The 20,037-nt window shown below is 34.1% G+C and overlaps 2 protein-coding genes across 11 annotated transcripts; both read left to right on the top strand.

The window, feature by feature from the left end:
• The first annotated feature begins 657 nt into the window (after positions 1-657).
• Positions 658-13,059, top strand: LOC137820927 (Protein kinase superfamily protein). 8 transcript variants are annotated; one of them, XM_068625270.2, is made up of 14 exons: positions 658-1,012; positions 1,149-1,239; positions 1,357-1,603; positions 2,902-2,943; positions 3,352-3,423; positions 3,559-3,694; positions 3,849-4,006; positions 4,201-4,285; positions 5,784-5,947; positions 6,178-6,339; positions 7,490-7,639; positions 8,149-8,409; positions 9,164-9,436; positions 12,664-13,059. In XM_068625270.2, exons 1-14 carry the CDS (start codon positions 952-954, stop codon positions 12,889-12,891), a joined length of 2,130 nt encoding a protein of 709 aa, XP_068481371.2. In that variant the 5' UTR covers positions 658-951; the 3' UTR covers positions 12,892-13,059. The 8 variants fall into 8 exon arrangements, with proteins under 8 accessions (XP_068481371.2, XP_090151974.1, XP_090151969.1 ...); XM_090295843.1 differs by having other exon boundaries at positions 677-1,012; positions 3,352-3,473; XM_090295847.1 differs by having other exon boundaries at positions 677-1,012; positions 3,352-3,473; positions 3,841-4,006.
• Positions 13,060-16,655: 3,596 nt separating this feature from the next.
• LOC137820928 (putative protein phosphatase 2C 59) lies at positions 16,656-19,838 on the top strand. 3 transcript variants are annotated; one of them, XM_090295976.1, is made up of 9 exons: positions 16,656-16,773; positions 17,041-17,276; positions 17,390-17,517; positions 17,821-17,919; positions 18,020-18,178; positions 18,583-18,669; positions 18,752-18,843; positions 19,065-19,139; positions 19,310-19,838. In XM_090295976.1, the coding sequence occupies exons 2-9, from the start codon at positions 17,194-17,196 to the stop codon at positions 19,493-19,495; spliced, it is 909 nt and encodes a 302-aa protein (XP_090152102.1). In that variant the 5' UTR covers positions 16,656-16,773; positions 17,041-17,193; the 3' UTR covers positions 19,496-19,838. The 3 variants fall into 3 exon arrangements, with proteins under 3 accessions (XP_090152102.1, XP_068481373.1, XP_090152103.1); XM_068625272.2 differs by lacking the exon at positions 16,656-16,773 and adding an exon at positions 16,803-16,898; XM_090295977.1 differs by lacking the exons at positions 16,656-16,773; positions 19,065-19,139 and having other exon boundaries at positions 17,047-17,276; positions 19,310-19,637.
• The last annotated feature ends 199 nt before the right edge of the window (positions 19,839-20,037 follow it).

Below are 20,037 nucleotides of genomic sequence, written 5' to 3'. Positions count from 1 at the left end.
TTAAATCTACGAAATATGTGAAAGTTGTTTTTTTTAAACAAAAATAACTCATTTCATTATTAATTTTTTTTTAATAAGGATAAATTTGTAAAGTAACATTTAACACTTTAAAAAAAAAAAACTCCTTCACAACCATCATATCACTCTCAAACTCCCATAAACTTTTCTCACACATCCAATATAACATACTCCAATCCAAACAACTTCACTTTCTTCGCACTTTTTTCTCACATCCTCACACATCTACTCCCTCAAATCCTCACACATCCACTCCCCAATCCAAACACACACTTAAGGCCACAACATTGACATGGACATTGATACCACGGATACAGAAATACGTAAAATTTATAAAATGGAGGATACGGAGACACAAATCTATATATTATATAATTATGAATTATATAAGTTTATAATAAAAATTTATGTACACAAGTATGTTTCAGATTATTTTTTAAACTAGAAAGATGTTGTTCATGAGTGATTCACAATAATTTATTTCTTATTTTTATAATCATAATAACAATTTATACAATAAAATTTGATTTTTTAAAATATTAATATATATTTTTTAAATTAAATTAAAATTATTCTACAATTATAAAAAATCTAATAAATATTTTTTGAATGGTAGCCTCAAGCTTCAAAGGGTCAACAAAACAAACTTAAAGCTCTCGAGAGTGCCATAGTCGTAGCGGTTTAATCCAATCCCAATAGAAGAAGAGAGCGGTTCGTTCTGCAAATTTGGTGCCAACTGTCAAGTGCGGTGCTTACCTTATCACACGTGGCAGTTTTCTTCAGTTTTCAGAATTGCAAGAAGCTCACACACTCACTGCCGCTACTCATCGAATCAAACCAATGAGTAATTGGTCGCACCTATGCATTTTCTCAAACACTTGGTGTTCAGCGTTTTCCCATGCTTTCCACTGAACTTCTTTACCATACATATCAATGACGAGGAATGCCTTCGCAGCTCTCTACCGACACCGCGCTCCTATTCTCAAGTCCGCACGTACATTTCCTCTGATCATCACTCTCTGCAAACTATCCCATTTCTATTCGCTGTTTTATATTCAATTATTGTTAGAATTGATTGGCTGTTAGGTTATTGTTGCTATTATTGTAGTGAGAGTTTATTTTTCTTGCAGATTTATATCACGACAGTTTCACTGAAATTATCTTAAGCAAATGCGTGCAATTGGATTGCCGTTCCTCGTCTTGCTTACTGCACCGTAATTCGTGAGTTATTTTTTTTTGTTCTCCCGTGCACAACCGATTAACAACTGAGGTCGAGTTTTGGTCCGTTTCTTGTTTTATGACGTTCAATTTTTTCGTTCATCGTGGATGCTGCTGCAGATATTCAACTGGTTTCACCAGCGTGCATGGCGTAACGCCCTCTGCTGAGTATGCGAGGATGAGGAGGGAATCGCTTGAAAATCAATTTGGGCATGCTCTTGGAACTTATAGCTCTAAGAGTTTCAATGCTATCTACGGCTTTGGCCCCTTTTTGGCTTTATACAGGGCATCAATTATTTCATTTCATGTGTTAAGGCTAACGATGTGGCAATTTTTCGTCCAAGACACGAAAAAACGTGCTGTTAAGGTAAACATCATCTTTTCTCAATGTCTTTGGCAGATACACTAGGGACTGAACACAGATTACTTTTGGTTTGCGGTATCAGGTCTGATCCGCTCAATTTATTATGCATTTGATTGAACCATTATCAATCTCTTAAGAAAAAAGCTCAGTAAATTGCCTGATATTGGAGAGGATTAAAACCAATTAACTGGATGAAAAATTAAAGAAAGCTTCTTTATTGGAAACCTTTTAGAAGTCGGGGAAACAAAAGGAGAGTAAAATGGAGCGTTAACAAAATAGACATAGAGACAATACTCCAACCACTTCTTTTGTCACTCAACTCCAGACACTAGGGAAGTTCTGGTTATGATTATCAATTAGTTACTATTAATGTCCGAGCCATAAAGGTATTTTATCATTGAGCATTGTGTAATTTCCTTTATTGTGAGGTAAATGGTTTTTTTCGGATGATACTCCGAGAGAGAAAAGAATAAATAAATAGGAAGTTATAGACGTGGAGATGAATTTTGGAATCTTAATTTTTATTTAAGTAGAAGTCAGGTGGAGCTTAAGAAGGGAACCATTGGAATGTAAGTTTAGCTGGAGACGAGTTGATCCTGTCTTAGAGGTGAAACATGGAGACCTTGCCATACCTTAGCACAAGTTATACAAGTTAAAATCTTAAGAGGTGAAACTTGGACACCACGCCTTACCACAAGTTATACAAATTAAAATCAAGCAGGTTCATCATACAAAATGGTAAAATAGGTAATGATGTTGATCGTTGGATTTCTAGTGGGGTGGATGAGATGGAGGAGTGCATTAGGTATTGTATGTGACAAAAGGTATTGCTAAGGGAAAATTTATTACACAATGATAAGACTTCCGGTGAAGTGTGGAGTTGAGTGTTTGTCAAGAAAAAAGATAACGACAATGAACTCGGTGTTATGAGTAGACATACTAGATATGTAGAAAGCCCCAGTAAAGGGATCAGGAGGAATGAGAAAATGGTAGAATCTCGCCTAAAGTGCTTTGGATATTTGTGGAGAAGATATGTAGAAAGCCCCAGTAAAGGGATTGGGTTAGATGGAGGGTAGTCGTGTATGTTTAAGATTGATGAAAACCAAGAAAAACTGTCGGAGAAACCATGAAAAAGGGTTTAGAGGTAAAATGTGAACCGTATATTTAAGCATTAAAGAAATTTGAAACCACTAATATTTCTTCAACTAACAAATCTTCCAGCAGTGGAGAACGTGGATTAATTTTTTTAATACTTATGGAGAACGGGCTTAAATGAACAGTGATATACAATTTTTTTGCAGTTTCGTGAAACTCTAATACGCTTGGGTCCTTTCTATATCAAGGCAAGTCTCACAGGTTATTTCCTTTGGTTTCTACATTCATTAGCTATTCATACTCGCATTACTCTTTCTATACTATACATGATCTATGCTGAGGTTAGTTTAAGATATGCAATTTAGTATCAATTTCTCTCTCTCACACAAAATTGCATTAGTCTTGTGTCCAAATTCTTATGATTTTATTCTAGATAACTAGTGTCTTACGTTATTATATTTATTCTTTTAAGTGTCATATTTTCGTTGTAAAAGCACTTGAATATAGATAAGAAGCTTTTCTTTTTGTTTTCCTTCTTTCCTGCATTGTCATTATGACGTACATATATTGAATGGAACAATAATTAATATTTAACATGTATTAAATGTATTACCTGTGCAGTTCTTATGTTTGACTTAATCCATTTATGATTCCAGCTTGGGCAGGCATTGAGCACCCGGCCTGACATATTACCAACAATATATTGCCAAGAACTTGCCAAGTTACAGGTACAATGACATCTTCCATTGTACTTCAACCATGTAATCAAATACTGCAGGTGCATCTATTGACTATGGCTAAGCTCTTGTCTTCTGTAATTTGTATTTTCATAAAGCCTTATAAATTTTCTATTCATATTATAGGATCAAATACCTCCGTTTCCAACTGGTGTTGCAATTAAATCTATTGAGAATCAGTTTGGTGTTCCTATTCATGAAATTTTTAAAGAGATCAGCCCGTCACCTATTGCAGCAGCATCCTTGGGGCAAGTATATAAAGGTTAGTTAACAACAAAAGTTAGCTTAGAATTTATTCTATTTTTGTGTATTTTATATTTGCTCGGCTTCTTGCACTTAAATTTGATATTTTAGAATAATATTTACATGTTTGAGGAAGATTGAAGTGTTTACTTTTGTCGCTTCAAGTGTTGCAGCTCACCTGCATTCTGGAGAGATGGTTGCTGTAAAGGTACAGAGGCCCGGTATGTCACTTTCATTGACTCTTGATGCTTTGCTATTCAATATGATTGGGGGCCAATTAAAACGGTTTGCCAAGGCTCGGAGAGATCTTTTGGTGGCAGTAAATGAAATGGTGAGTTCCTTTAAAACAGAGCACAAAGATCTCATTTACTTTGTATGACCTATTTTTTAACCTGGCATTTTAAGAAATATAATATTTTACGTCTGTGTATGATGGCCACTATAGCAGCTGACTATTATGGAGTGTTATTTTTAGTTTACATTGCAATTGCTTTATGTGTTAGTCATTGTAGATTAATGCAACAGGTCAGGCACATGTTTGATGAAATTGATTATGTCCTAGAGGGAAAAAATGCTGAGCGCTTTGCTTCTCTCTACTGTTGGTCTGCTAGTAAGTTAAACATCTGCACCAAAAATACTATTTTCTTTGATATAATTTTGGCATGTCCCTAAATCAACCATGTTTTTAAATCTCAAATTCTAATTTTATATTATGCTCAATACTTTAATGTGTGATGATGTTAAGGGAGAGAAAATGAAAGACACATGTTACTATGCATAATGGCTAGGATAATTACACATAAGAATCTGTTCTTACTCTACAGTTCCTCAAACGAGAGGCCAGTGGGCAATATATAAGGTTATGAACATTTCTGTTCTTAACTTGATTAAATAATACCTAGTTTTTTAGCATGCAGTTTAGATTGGTGACTATTCTTAGAATGACTTTTGGACTTAATTCAATCTCAAAAAACAGGCTTATGAGGTGAAAATAGACTCCCACCTATGCACTCTTTATAGGCTAGGCTCTATTTTAATATGATTAGTGACTTTTTTTGATTGAAATTAGAATATAATTTGATACCATCTTAGAATTTGGGTTTGCACCCATCTCAACTTTACAAAATCAGCTTCTACGTCTTAGCTAACAACATCACCTTCCTCAAGGGGAACCCCATTTTCTTGAAGATATCTCTCACCATGCAAGCTGATTTTGTAGAGTCTAATTAGACTCATACAAATATAAGATTCTACCAAGTCCATTAAAAAAGGTTGTCTATTTATATTATCCATGCACCAAGCTCGAAAGTGTATTGGAAAAAAATCTGTTTCCCGTATTGATTGAAGTAGAGATAGAGCCTAAAACAGTATACAAGTGGGGGACAATTACTCTATGCATAATGGCTAGGATAATTACACATAAGAATCTGTTCTTACTCTACAGTTCCTCAAACGAGAGGCCAGTGGGCAATATATAAGGTTATGAACATTTCTGTTCTTAACTTGATTAAATAATACCTAGTTTTTTAGCATGCAGTTTAGATTGGTGACTATTCTTAGAATGACTTTTGGACTTAATTCAATCTCAAAAAACAGGCTTATGAGGTGAAAATAGACTCCCACCTATGTACTCTTTATAGGCTAGGCTCTATTTTAATATGATTAGTGACTTTTTTTGATTGAAATTAGAATATAATTTGATACCATCTTAGAATTTGGGTTTGCACCCATCTCAACTTTACAAAATCAGCTTCTACGTCTTAGCTAACAACATCACCTTCCTCAAGGGGAACCCCATTTTCTTGAAGATATCTCTCACCATGCAAGCTGATTTTGTAGAGTCTAATTAGACTCATACAAATATAAGATTCTACCAAGTCCATTAAAAAAGGTTGTCTATTTATATTATCCATGCACCAAGCTCGAAAGTGTATTGGAAAAAAATCTGTTTCCCGTATTGATTGAAGTAGAGATAGAGCCTAAAACAGTATACAAGTGGGGGACAACCGTCACTTAACAAGCAAGTATTGTAGGGTTGAATTAGGTCCATACCCAAATTATAAGCAAATTTTCAGGAGGTGGTAATGAGCAGAGCAACAAATTTGCAGGTGGGGTTAAACTCAAAAGAACAAATGCTGTCAAAGCTCCAAAAATATATTGGGACTACACGTGCTCCACTGTGCTGACTATGGAGTGGATAGATGGAATTAAGCTTACAGATGAAACAGGCTTGGCTGAAGCTTCTTTGAACAGAAGGGAGCTCATTGACCAGGTATGAAGTACACCAGTTTTATAAGTCACATGTATATGATGCATTTATGATGCCATTGTGTCTGTCTAGTTTACGTGCATTTCTTTTTACTTACTATGCTTGCGGGTTTTTGAATTAGTATTGAATGCTCAGTTTTAATATCTTTTGGCTTCATATTAAGTGCATCATTACTCTAAGATGCTAAGCACTGTCAATTGCTACCCCCTTGCCTCATATTTTTGTCTTTGTAGGGATTATACTGCTCTTTGAGGCAAATGCTTGAGGTTGGTTATTTCCATGCCGATCCTCATCCAGGAAACCTTGTTGCAATAAGTGATGGATCACTTGCATATTTTGACTTTGGAATGATGGGGGATATTCCTAGGCATTATCGAATTGGACTTATTCAAATGGTGAGAAATATCTAAGTATTACTCTTGTAATGGATTTAACTTACTGATTAGTTATAATCTCCACTACATTTTGTGGCCACTGTCTTTATTCCAAAAATATGTAATATGTTTGAGAAGTTCAAATTAACTTTATAATGTTAAACTGATAGAAACTAAATTCTGGATAATATTCAGCAAAAGGACTGAGACACAGCTCATTACACCAAATAGAGAATACTCTGACAAACCAGAAATATGACAGCCAAAACAGAGAAACTAGAAAAGGCTGGAAGAAAAAGACGAACACTACATGATAGTGCTCACTCTTTCCCTGTCCAGGACTACCCTCTTCACTACCTCAATTCTCAGATAGCCCCTCATGTTCCAGACCCTGCCACTAATGATTTTCCTCATCACTACAGTTATTATTCTCCAATTCTCCCCTCAGGCAGCACTTGGAAGCTGTGCAGTCTGTTGAGCATTTCCCTCTCCAATTTGATTCCTTCACTTCCTTTCATCAAATTCCAATCTTGTGCCTTTTTGTTTTCCTCTTCTCATACACCACCCAGCTTTTGCTTCCGTTGGGCCCATTTTTCTGACGTTCCCTTTATCTCTTTTTATATACACTGTTCAATGGCCTATTGATGACATAATTGTCATTTGAATAATATTATTTTTTTCTCTCATAAGATTTATTATACTTATATTCTAGGGTTACATCTAATAGCATGCTTTATGGGAACTTGTTGAATGGTCATCCTATTTGTGGTGATGCTGGAGAAGAGTCAAAAGGACGTTTTAGGTTTTGATAGCTTTTATTTGCAAATCACTTGGTCATGATCTCTCATAAGGTCTGACCTCCAGAGTCTTGCTTTTCTTAATCTAAGGTATTGATTGAAATAGTTATTACATAATTTACAAGAAAAAATATTGCATATTTCTGGGAACTTCTTTTATGATGCTAATATACATGTTATCCAGGTATCCTTTTATTTATTGGATCCATTCATCTTAAATATCTCTTGGATGAAATGTTCCTAGACATGCAGTGTCTGTATACTTTTTTTCCTTTTGAAGTTTCTCCTCTCCAATACATTACACTTTCCTGAGGATTGGAGATACATATTTTCCTTTGTTGCTGTATCTAGTACTAAGCCTTTCTCTCTTTCAGATTGTGCACTTTGTTAATCGTGACTCTCTAAGCTTGGCAAATGACTTCCTTTCTTTGGGATTTATTCCTGAAGGGGTTGATGTGCATTCAGTTTCTGATGCGCTGAAAGTGTCATTCGCTGATCGGACTGGTGAATCCCAAGATTTTCAGGTTTGTTTTTCATTCTATACTCCTTTTAAGGATCAATTTTTGCTCTGTAATAGCTGTAGCTGGTGCTCATCATATATTTTGGTCATCAGCCTTAGTATCCCTAAGCAGAATTTTGAGAATTTTAAAATATGTTGTTGAGGGGGAGGGGGTGGGGTGTGCCTACATAGGAAAATGCTGGCAGTATACAAGTTATGCACTATTTTGGTGCTTATTTTCCGATAGGAATGACTGAATTTTCAAGGATAAATCTTTGGGGGCAACCTCTGCTTTGGGATCAAGTGTCTCTTCTCCTCTTTTCATTCCATTCCTGGCTTTTGTTTTATTCTACTTGTTTGTTTTGGTGCTGATTTTCAAAGTTCTAGTTATTTTCTAAGTTAATATTTCATAGATCTGTTTCTGCTAATGTCTTCCACAACAAGGTTTATTGTTTTTTATACCTATCTGAAGCACAATCACCAGGTATGATGACACTTTATATTTCAAAGTTTAATACTTTCTTTGTATTTCAGGGACTTATGAACCAACTATATGATGTCATGTACGAATTTAATTTCTCCCTCCCGCCAGATTATGCCCTTGTGATAAGAGCATTGGGATCGCTTGAAGGCACAGCTAAAGTTCTGGATCCTGATTTTAAAGTCATTGAGAGTGCATATCCTTTTGTCATTGGGAGACTTATAGCAGATCCAAACCCTGATATGAGAAGAATTTTGAGGGAACTTCTCATTCGTAACAATGGATCCATAAGGTGGAACCGGTTAGAACGCCTGGTATGATCTGTTTTGTTTTTTCTACTCATCCATACAATATAGTTGTAATGTGAATATGTTCATCCCAATATTGCTTGAAATAAGCCAAAAAGTTATTCACAAGGTTACCCTACTTGTATCATTTGAAACATAACCTGTTATGAGTCCTTCACGAGGGAGTCTCACCTAACAAGTGAGGCTTATAAGTCTCAAGGATTTTTTCCACCTGATGGACTAATCTTTTGAGATGACCTACCCTTTAGGCTCATGCTCACATTATAACTTCTCAAAATAAACGTAATTGCTATGTAACATTGACATAAATTTGTAGCCTGCTTTATTTGTGTACTTACTCTTGAAAGTTGGAACCCTATGTGGCACAATTACGTTATTAGTGTGAAAAATGCTAGCAACGCACTCATTTCAATACCCTTCAATGGGTGAAATGCGAGTTGATCCCATTAAACAGGGAATGGAGCCTACTAAACAGGAGTGAGACATCATTTAATTCATGCCACTTGTTTTTCATCCAATAATAGAATATCGTAAAACATAAATAGTGTTTGTTACTAGCATTTTTCTATTTACTTTGTGGAATTATGTTGCTTTTCCATAGAAGTAAATGTGCTTTATTCAAATGTCTAATCCTTTTGAGTAAATATCTCGGCATTTGCAAATGATGATCCTTTTAGTTTCTTCCCTTAAATTTGAATTCTAGTGGATAACATTATTCTACAACTTTGGACTGTGTAATATGGGTGTCATTTTTGTTCAGGTAGCAGCAATATCTGAACAAGCTTCTGAGATAACTGGAGACCCTAGTTCTGAAAAGTTTTCAAGTTCTTCTGTTTGGAAATTATTTGACATCCATGCTGTTGTCGATTCCACTGAAGATCTTTTATCATTCATATTATCAGACAAGGGTCTTAGAGTGCGTCTTTTCCTTCTTCGGGATATAGTAGAAGCAGCTGAACATTTTCTGCAAGAGGAAGTGATTGATTGCGCATTTGATGAGAAGCCTCAAGGCCAGAGTACATTACTATTTGAGGTATTTTCTTTTGTTAAATATATTCTAAATGCATTTGCACATCTCTAGGGAATAAATTATTTACAATCTCCTCATTCATGAGGAAGAGGATCTAGTTGGCTCTTGCGAAGAACTTCATGCTCTATCTCCCTTCAACCCTTTCAGTGAAATGTGGCAAAAGGAAAAAAAAAAGCTAAGACTGATCCCACCAAGTAGGAAACGAAATCACACCAAGTACCCCTTCAGCATAGGTACTACTAGATCACCTCAAATATCTCTCCGGTGTGTAGGGGTAGGGGTTGCAGACCGACTATAGAACCTTTTCTGAAGAAAAGCGAAATGCGCTATCATACATTTACTTGGACAACAAAATCCATCTATTTTCACTTAATATCACAAATTAAATTAACTAAATATCCAAGAACTTAATCCTTGTATTGGGAAAATACATAACCTTTATGTATTTATGGCTGTAAAGTGCGTTATTACTCTATAGTGTGCAAATCGTGTCAATCCAAATAGTTTGATGGCATCATGGGGAGAATTATAATGGATTTATCATATAGAGTAATGATACGTTAGAACATGATTTTTCATTTGAGGTGGCCGTGGTGACAAGGTGGGTTTGTGGAGGAGGTGATGGAAGGGGATGTGGGCAGAAGTTAGGTGGTGGAATGTTAGACAGTGACAACGGTAGGATAGTGGTATAATATTGTTTTTGAAGAAAGGAGTTTACAATGAATGACCAAAAGGGGGGCCTTGATAAGGGTGAGAGCACGAAACTGTCCTTATCATTGAACCCCATACCCGGGTAAAAAATCCAAATTACAAAATCCAATCTATAATTATCCAAATCCATATTAGTTTTAATCCATTTAAATTGATTTATCTCAAATCCAAATCCATATTTTTGGATTTTAAATTCAATCCATTCAATTGGATATGGATTAGATATAAGATTGGATACATTTTTGGATTATCCAAATTGCATTTTGGGTTGGATTTTGACTTGGCCCGATCCAGGTTGAGCCAAGACAATCCGGGCCCAAGTTGAGCAAAGTCGGCTCAAGTCCACGTCGAGCCGAGTCGTTCGGGCCCAAGTTGAGCCAAATCGTTCCGGGCCAAAGTCGAGCCAAGTCAACCCTGGGCCAAGTCGAGCTGAGCGGTCAATATTGAGTCGACCCGAGTCGGCCGGGGCCAATATCGAGCCAAGTTGGTCCAGGCCAATGTCTAGTCGAGCCGGTCCAACCCCATGTTGAGCTTATTCTTTCGTATCCAATATCTAGTCGAGCAAGCCCGGGCCGATATCGAGTTGAGCAGGCCCAGGACGATATCCAGACGATCGGGCCAGGGCTGATGTCGAGCCGAGCGGGCCTAGGCCGATGTCGAGCCGAGCAGGTTCGAGTCGATGTCAAAACGAGCGGACCAAGGCCGATATTGTGCGAAGCAGGCCCAGGCCGATGTCGAGCAAAGCAGTCCTAGGCCCATGTTGAGTCAAGTGTGCCCGGGCCGATGTCGAGTCGAGTAATCTCGGGTCAATGTCGAGTCGTCCAGGCCCAGGCCGATGTCAATTCGAGCAGTCCCGGGCCCATGTCGAGTTTTCCGAGCCCGGGTCGATGTCAAGTCATCTGGGCCCGAGCCAATGTCGAGTCATCCGGGCTTGGGTCGATTTAGATTCATTCGGGCCTGGGCTGAGTCGAGTCGTCTGAGCACAGGCTAATGTGGAGTTGAGCGGCCCCAAGCCGATGTTGAGCCGAGTCGGCCTGGGTCGATGTCGAGCTGAGTGGGCCTGGGCCGATGTCGAGTCGTTCAGGCCCAGGTCGATGTCGAGTCGTTTGAGTCCGGGCTGATGTCGAGTTGTCTAGGCTCGGCATGTCGAGTCGTCTGGGTCCGGGCCAGTGTCCAACCATCTGGGTCCGGGCTGATGTCGAGCCGAGCGGACCCGGGTCGATGTCGAGCCGAGTTGATCCACGTTCAGGTTGAGTCAGCTTAAGCCCAGTTCGAGCCAAGTTAGTCTGTGTCCATATCAAAATGAATTTAATCTAGATTTAATCCACTTTAAATAGATTTAAAAAAAATCCAAATAAATATGATCTAGTTAAAATGGATATGGATTTTAAATCCAATCCATGACCACCCGTACCCCAATCCCCCCATCACCCCTCGCCTTTTGTTTGGTGGAGGGAATTCTTTGTTCGGTTTAAAAGTCTAAAAGGGAGGGAAGGAGAATTGAAGGAGCCAAAATTCCGAGGAGAGCTCGGACTTTCAAGCTAGGAAAGTACTTGAGGTTTGTTGATTAAATTGGACTAGGGCATATTCGGAGAGTATTGTTTTGGTTGGTGGAAGAAAAGGCCATGGCGTGTTTAGTAAAATTATCAAAAAATGTTTTTTGTTATCATAAAATAAATAAATTTTGGAGCTTGTGATTCAAAATTATCATTATATTCTAATATTTCCACACTTTACCTCTATCGATTAATTATTTTAATGCAAAACCAACTATTATTGAACATATCTTTAAATTACTTTCTTTTAATATATCCAAAAGAAAAACACAATTATATACTACTGAACTATATCAATAATAGATGATATGATGGATTTTAGATACAATTAATCATGATTTTTGAAATATTTTTGCCACGGCTAATTTAAACATTACATAAATTGTCTCCATCCTACTCAACACTCCCAAATCCCTTCCATTGCACTCCGCCTCTGCGAGGTCCTTATCTCTAGCTTCATCACCGGTTTCAGACAATTTAAACACTTTGGACTGCAGCTTCACCGTCATTGCTAGCATTCTTAGGAGCGTCTTTGATTGTTTTATCACTGCCACTGTCACTGATTTGAAGCCCCTGCATCTTCATATTGTCGTCTTTTCCATCCTTAGAGGGCACTAAGATTTCGCTTGATTTCAGAGGAATAAAGCAGATTGCCTATGAAAATTTAAAAAATCTTACCAATACAAAGACGTATATGAAATGATATAATAGTAAATTGATTTTATTTGCTCTCTTCAGCAGATAAACTAAGCAAGGAAATTTTATTTTTCCTTCTTCACTCTCCTCCCCATGCCATGCTTTCCAATTAGTTTGCTCACTTCTTTCTTTGAATGAAACAGTCCATTTAGGTTTTTGTTATTCGAGTAGGGCGGTAGCATGTACTTGTCGCGTGATTTTTTATTCTGAATATAAGAAAAAATAGATTTTGTTGTTCCGTTTGTCTGAGTTATTTGTACGTTGCAGGAGCGTGATATGCTTGGTAGGATTGAAAAAGGGTTTGAATACCTTTGTGAAGTGGTGAAGTTGGCGCCAGCGGAGTGGACAGCAATGCTTATTCGGATGGCCGTAAGGCCCGAAGTTCACAAATTTGCTTTAGACATTATTTCAGCTATAGCTTTGAATTCTAGCCACAAATTACAGGTAGCTTTTTGGCTCTATTTCTCAAGACTTCTTCACAAAATGACAATTTGAGGTAGAAATATAGTCCTTCACTCTCTTTAATTAGAATTAGGCGAATGTTTTTCATCTACACTCGTCATCTCTTTAATTAGAAATTTTGTATGTAATTTGAAGTTCACCTTTCTTGCTCAACGCAATCTTTAACATAATGGCAAAGTTACGGAAAGTTAATTATTTTAACCGAGACTTTCTTTTAGAACAGGACTTCAGTTTAATTAAATCTCATAATAAAATCGTAAGTTAAAGTGTGCACTTATATACTAACTGAAAAAATGACGTATTGATAAATTGCTTGGAGTTTTAATATAAAAATAAGATATTTTTTTGAGAAAAAAAGTTATTTAATAGAAGATAAATTGTGACTAACTTCATAATTTTATGTTTTCACTATTATTTGATAAATTTTGTTAAAGAATAATATAAAATAAAAAATCTAGATAAAACTATGAAGTAACATGAAAAAGTACGTAACAGATTTTATAAGATAAATCATTCAAATAATAGTTCAAATGATAATCGTTTAAATGACACAATTGAATGTTCTTAATGGAAAAATGTAATTTAATTTTTATAAATGTAGTTTGAGAAAGAATATAATACAGATTTGTTGTCAATATATAAAGAATTTGAAACAGAATTAATAGTATGTTTTAACCAAAGTACTCATTAAATCTTAGTAGATGTGTTTATTGAAATTTCGTGCAAAAATAAAAGGAAATAAAATTATTTCAGTAATTTTTTAGGGTTACCTAGATCGATTACTTGAATAATTCATTAGTTTATCGGTTTGATTGAGATATGATGTAATAGAAAATGTTCTTTTTTCTTGGGCTAATATGGATTAGCGGGCCCAGCTTAAAACGATGTAATATTTTTGGAAAATCTTTTCAGAAAAGAAAGAGTAAAGTTTTTTTTTCTGGAAGAAATATTTTAGATAAACATGCACCAGGAATGGAAAGCTCAGTCTTTTTTTCTCAAAAAATAAAGCTCAAATAAAAGTATTACATAAGGAAGAGACGGTACAGGTTTAAATATATAGTTTGTATAGTAAAAGTTTTTATTCAATTTCGTCTTTAGTCTTCGGTATTCAAAATATTAATTAAATGATTTTTCATGAAAAATAAAAATTTATATTTATATAATTAAATGTTTGAAATTGATTTAGTAAACAAAAATATTTAAAAAATAATAATAATTAAATGTATATTTTAAAATTTGTTTAAACAAAAAAACACAAATAAAACATGTATAATTAAAGTTATGATAAAAGGGAAAATAATTTGAAAAAAATAAAATAGGTATTTTAGTTATTAAAAAATCGAATACTATCCGAAATCCTTTTTTTATCAAAATCAGGACAAAGAAAAATAAATGAAAGGACTCTTTCTTTCAGCATCCTTTTTTATTTCAAACTAGAGAGGTGGAAAAGGACTAAAGTACCCTATTTTCTAATATGGACTAACTAGTCAATTTGAAACTTTTTTTAAAAGCAATTTAAAACTCTTTTTTAGATAGAGCAATTTAGAAACATTTGTGATTTAAGAGTGGTATTCCATCTCTATTTGAGTGGGGAGTTAGATATAATGGAGATATGCCGAAAGGTTTTTGCGTTGGTCCAACTAAAGACTTCGTTTTGGGTTTTATCCAAGTCACAATCTGCTTTTTTTTTTTCTTTTTCTGATTAGTACATAGATCCGATGGTTTGTATTAGGATGATCTTATGAGAGGTTTACTTAGTATGTTAGATGATTAAGTTAGTGTTTGTATAGCCATACATGTAAGTATGTCTACTAGGTGTGATTAAAGTTGTCATTATGTATAAGAGTTGAACCATTTTTTAAATGACTCTTATTTATTTATTATTGTTGATAAAAAAATTGAATGGAGATATGCAAAAGTAAGTAAGAAATTGTAGAAACTACAAAATCCATACTATGATTAAAAAACGGTAAGACCACCAGAGTTGTGAAAAAAATCACAGTTTGATGGAGTAATTATATTACGGAAGAAACTTTTTGCCACAATTTTTGTATTTCATGGTTACGACCTCCTTAAATGTCCACAATTTGAAATTCATCGGACCAAAAATATCTTTTAAAACTAAAAAATATTTTGATAGATGTGATGAAATTCATATCATATTAAAGAGTAAAATCTAGAATTTTAGTGGCATGGTGATAAGTTGAGAAAGAAAATACAATTCAACATATAGGTAACTAGTTTTTAAAGTAATATTTATTTTTGTATTTAACCTTCTTCAACTATGCTTTTAGTTTAATAAGATAATTGAGTATTAGTAAATTCTCAATATATATGTGAGATAGAGATATTTTATTAAGAAATCTCGTAATCATTTATGATTTTTTTATTTTATTTTATAATTATGACAATTACCAAGATATATATGTTCAATTTAAAATTTAACTATTTTTTTTTGTTAATATAATTATTTGTTATTAAACTAATTTACACAAAAACGATAACAAACTTAGCTAATATAAATTCTAACCATTGATAAATTTCACAATAGTTCTCACTTCCAACCGATCTAATATATATGTAATATGTATTTAATTTTTTGCATCATACTTTTTTGTTTCTCTCATTGTCACTATTGCTCTCGTGATGCTGCAAGACAAAGCACAACCTAAGTTAGCTTGTAGATTGATTTTTTCATAGTTAAGTGGTTTTGTAACTCATTAAAATTTGTGTATACCTATTTTAGAGTACCTTAGTTTATTTCCTTTAGGAGCTAGAACCATTTCATTATTAAGTTTGATTATTGGTTTATGTATTTTTTTTTCTCAAAGTCAAATTATCTTGTGACTATATGAAACATGTGCTAGAACACATGTTACATCATTTGTTTTAAAGAACTAATGTAATATGTGTTTTGATTATCATGAGCTTGCAAAATATATGTTTCTCATCAATTTTAGGCATAAGGTGCAATAATTTTCAAACTTATATTGAATTAATAATTGATATAAAAAGTGACATACTTATTACAGTAGTGACATCTACATTTATAGATCTAAAATTGATGTAAATATAAAAAAATAATTAATGTTAAATATCAATTTTGTAATAATAAAAAACTAGAAAACATAATAAAGAAAAGCCTCAAAGGGGTATGGGAATTGAGTCTAACAAAAAAAAATTAGTTCTTGTACCTTATAATGAATTAAGATTCTAATTTCAATTAAAAAAATTATGTAAACGAAAAATAACCAAGAGACACTCTTAGAAGAGTTTATAGTGCGGCTTAATTAATTTATGTTTTAAAATAATATTGAAACTAAACATAAAAATTACATGCACTTTGATTTAATTCAACTTTGTTTAATTTAGTTTTTCTAATAAAAATAAAACTTTAAAGTAAATTACAATAAAATTGAATTTTTAATTTTTAATTTTTAATTTCACAAAAAAATATTTATTTTTTAAATTAATTTGATGGTTCAAAATGATTAATATTTTTCCGTGAACGATGTTTATGAAGAAAACAAAAAATGATTTGGTTTGATTTCTAACTAGGACCCTCTTTATTATTTTTAATTATAAGATCATCATTTTGTTTTTAATCTGTTTTCTGTTTTCAAGGATTTCATATAAAAGAGAACATTTCAGTGTTTCTTGTAAAATGGTTAAAAGTAAAAAATAAATTAAAAATAAACTTAACCTAAATAAGGGACAAGGGAGTCATTAATTAAGATGTTACTTTTGGCATTGACTTGGTCAATCTCAAAGCTTGATCTATCCTTCAGCGACGCATATGGAAACCTTAAATTCTATTAGACGGTGAATGATTAGAATAGACGATCATCAAAATTTCATGAATCACCAAACAACCTTTGAGCTTCGAAGGAATCATCCAAAATTAAAAGAACAATAGTAAACACTCTTATTTCCTCTTCTTTTCTAATAAACTTTGCATTCTTTCATTAATTCTCATTGATCATTTTTTCAAAGTAAATTGTCTAAATAATTTTCAAGAAGAATATGATAGCACTTTTTAGGTACCTTTTCTCTCTTGTAAGATAATTCTTCCCAAAATTCAATAGTTTGGACCTGGGATTCAGCATCTTTATGCCTTTAGCTGTATCAATAGCAACATATATGAAAATTTAAACCTTTCTTCTTGTGGTGTTCCATATGCAGGTTAAAACTTGGAACTTGGTGATTGCAAAATGACCCAACCAGTGTTATGATCACTTGAAGCATTGGCAAGAAAGAAGAGACATAGTGGTGGTGTTTGTTGACTTTGGTGAAAGAAATAATATTTGGGTAGGAAGAGTATATTGTAGTTGTAATATGAGCTTTCCCAATTCAGTTTTACCTGCTCCAAACCAGGTTCAAAATTCCCAGAATGCAATTGTGAGCGGTGGGGGTACAAGGTTAAATTCTTTCTTGCATTTTCTTTCAATTTGATGGTGGAGTTGTTAATTTAGATATTCATAGCCAGAATGGGATGTTCATGACACATTTTGTTATGATATTTTTTTTGCAGTCAAAATGGAAAATTCAGCTATGGGTATGCTAGCTCTCCCGGCAAGAGATCTTCAATGGAAGATTTTTACGACACAAGAATTGATGGTGTTAATGGTCAAATCGTTGGCCTTTTCGGAGTTTTTGATGGTATATTCATATCTTCATCACATAGTTCTACAAAGTAACCGGAAAATATGCCAAAATATTGCAGACAGAACTTATGCTATGTGTTAAGTTTTCTTCACATCATGATTTTCAACCTCTTTACCCCAAACTTCTCTTTATAGTAGTATTGACTCTAGAAACTTTATTTATTCCTCTTCCTGAACAATGATAAGCTAATACTGTGTTTTATGTTCGAGGTTAGATGTTTTTCCCTTTTAAAATTTATTCTCATTTCGTTCGTAAAGAGAAGTAGCTCCAACTTTTTATAACTAAAACTCTTTCCAGGTCATGGTGGTGCTCGTGCTGCTGAGTATGTCAAGAAAAATTTGTTTAGTAATTTGATCAATCACCCAAAATTCATTTCTGACACCAAATCAGCAATATGTATGTTATCTATCTATCACTACTAGTTACTTATGTTTGATGTTTTCCAATTTGGCAAATCCAAATAGTGACATTTTTCCAATCAATTTTTTACCCACAGCTGATGCATACAATCATACCGATTCTGAGTTTCTGAAGTCAGAAAATAGTAATAATAAAGATGCTGGATCAACTGCTTCCACTGCGATTTTAGTTGGTGATCGCTTGCTTGTTGCAAATGTTGGGGATTCCAGAGCTGTTATATGCAGGGGTGGTAATGGTAAGGGTCTGTTAGCATTGTAGATACTTTGCATACATCTTATCTGTAAAGTTGCATACATTCTTTGACATGTAGTTAAGTATTAGTTTTGTATTGTTATTTAACTTGATTATCGACATAGTATTATTGTTATATGATTTACATTTCACTTAGCTGTGGCTTATATAATTTGAATTTTTGTTAACTTTTAATGCCATCATTGAGAATTCGTCTTTACTTCTGAGTCTTTGGTGGTGACTATCTCGATATCATTTATTACTGAGTGTGTAATGTATTGCTAGTATAAAAATGGCATGAGTTTGTGCATAACATGGTCTTGTGCATCTACAATGACAGAGTCGTTTTAACCTTCATGTGTTGAATATTTACTTAATACTATTCTTCCAATTGTGGTATTTTTCTAGCTATTGCTGTTTCTCGAGATCACAAACCAGACCAAACTGATGAGAGGCAAAGGATTGAAGATGCAGGAGGATTTGTTATATGGGCTGGTAATATAAACCTGTAACATATAGTTGCCTTCAGTTTTCTTTGTTTAACTTAAAAAATTTATATTGTTTATCACATATACAGGAACTTGGAGAGTTGGAGGTGTTCTTGCTGTTTCTCGAGCGTTTGGTGATAGACTCCTAAAGCAATATGTTGTTGCTGATCCAGAAATTCAGGTTGGTGACATAGTTTTATATTCATCTCAACCTGTGCTTCTGTAGGATACATGACGAAGTTGTACATCTTGTGTAGTTAATTCCTATTACACTGCAATAACATTTATGTGTAGTATAACAAAATTTAGAAGACATGTTCCTTCTGCTATGATTTATCTTTATCCTTATTTGTGTAGTCTCTTTCTTTGATATGTTTAAGCTACGTGTTTTCCAATTTGTAGGAAGAAAAAGTTGACAACTCCCTTGAGTTTCTTATCCTGGCTAGTGATGGACTATGGGATGTTGTCTCAAATGAGGTTTGCATTGATGTTCAGTTCTTCTCATTGATAACTAAAATGCATCTTCATCATAACCACTCAAAGAAGGGAGAGCAATAAAACCAAATCCAAACTCATGATAAATACTTAAGTTACATACTGAGACATCTTATTTCTGCTACTGAGCTAAGATTTAAAGTGTTTTTCAGGAAGCAGTTGCTATGATCAAATCAATGGAAGATGCTGAGGAAGCAGCAAAGAGGTTGATGCAAGAAGCATATAAGAGAGGTAGTGCTGACAATATCACATGTGTTGTGGTTCGTTTCTTGACTAACCAAGGCATTTCTTCTCATAGTAGTAGTTCTGGAGGTGCTAATAAGGCTATCAAAAAATGAGAAGACTTCATCAAAATTGGCTTATAGCTGGTTCTGGTTAGTACTATAGTAGCTATTGGTGTTTCAACAAAATTTAGAAATAAAATTCCTACTCATTATGGCCCTGTTGCATAAGCAAATCATTATCTCAGTTCCATGATTTTTAGTCTATATGTTGTAGCTAGGAAATGTGTGTAAAGAGTGTGGTGAGGGTTCTCATGCACCTTCTGCATGTAAACACCATTCTTTGAGTCTGTCTAAGTTTCGTTTATGGTTAGTTATTTATGCTATATGCAACAGTCTTTGTTCACATTCATTGTAGCTTGTATAAAATGTATTATATACATAAAAAAACATTGATTTCGTTCCTCTTGTAATTGTGTTTATTAGCTTCTGATGTTGAACTCAACTTTTACAATCTGGCAAAACTTGTTGTAGATTCAATGTGCTGCATTGATCAATCCATTATTTAAGTTTTTTAATTGAACCTATAATCAGTTTTTAGAATTTTAATTTTTATTATTGATTCATTCATTGTGCCTTAAATTAATAATCAAATAATT

This window comes from Phaseolus vulgaris, chromosome 9 (assembly GCF_051622355.1).
Source record: "Phaseolus vulgaris cultivar YP4 chromosome 9, ASM5162235v1, whole genome shotgun sequence".
NCBI lineage: Eukaryota > Viridiplantae > Streptophyta > Magnoliopsida > Fabales > Fabaceae > Phaseolus > Phaseolus vulgaris.
This window is presented reverse-complemented; position numbering and strand designations above follow the sequence as displayed.

What these genes read in the sequence shown, in the direction of transcription:
- LOC137820928 (XM_090295976.1), top strand. Translation starts at nt 17,194, where the DNA reads ATGAGCTTTCCCAATTCAGTTTTACCTGCTCCAAACCAGGTTCAAAAT. An exon ending in CCTTTTCGGAGTTTTTGATG is followed by an intron (nt 17,518 to 17,820) that starts GTATATTCATAT and finishes AACTCTTTCCAG; the next exon opens with GTCATGGTGGTGCTCGTGCT. An exon ending in GGGATGTTGTCTCAAATGAG is followed by an intron (nt 19,140 to 19,309) that starts GTTTGCATTGAT and finishes AGTGTTTTTCAG; the next exon opens with GAAGCAGTTGCTATGATCAA.
- LOC137820927 (XM_068625270.2), top strand. Translation starts at nt 952, where the DNA reads ATGACGAGGAATGCCTTCGCAGCTCTCTACCGACACCGCGCTCCTATT. An exon ending in CGAAAAAACGTGCTGTTAAG is followed by an intron (nt 1,604 to 2,901) that starts GTAAACATCATC and finishes ATTTTTTTGCAG; the next exon opens with TTTCGTGAAACTCTAATACG. An exon ending in GAATTGGACTTATTCAAATG is followed by an intron (nt 6,340 to 7,489) that starts GTGAGAAATATC and finishes TCTCTCTTTCAG; the next exon opens with ATTGTGCACTTTGTTAATCG.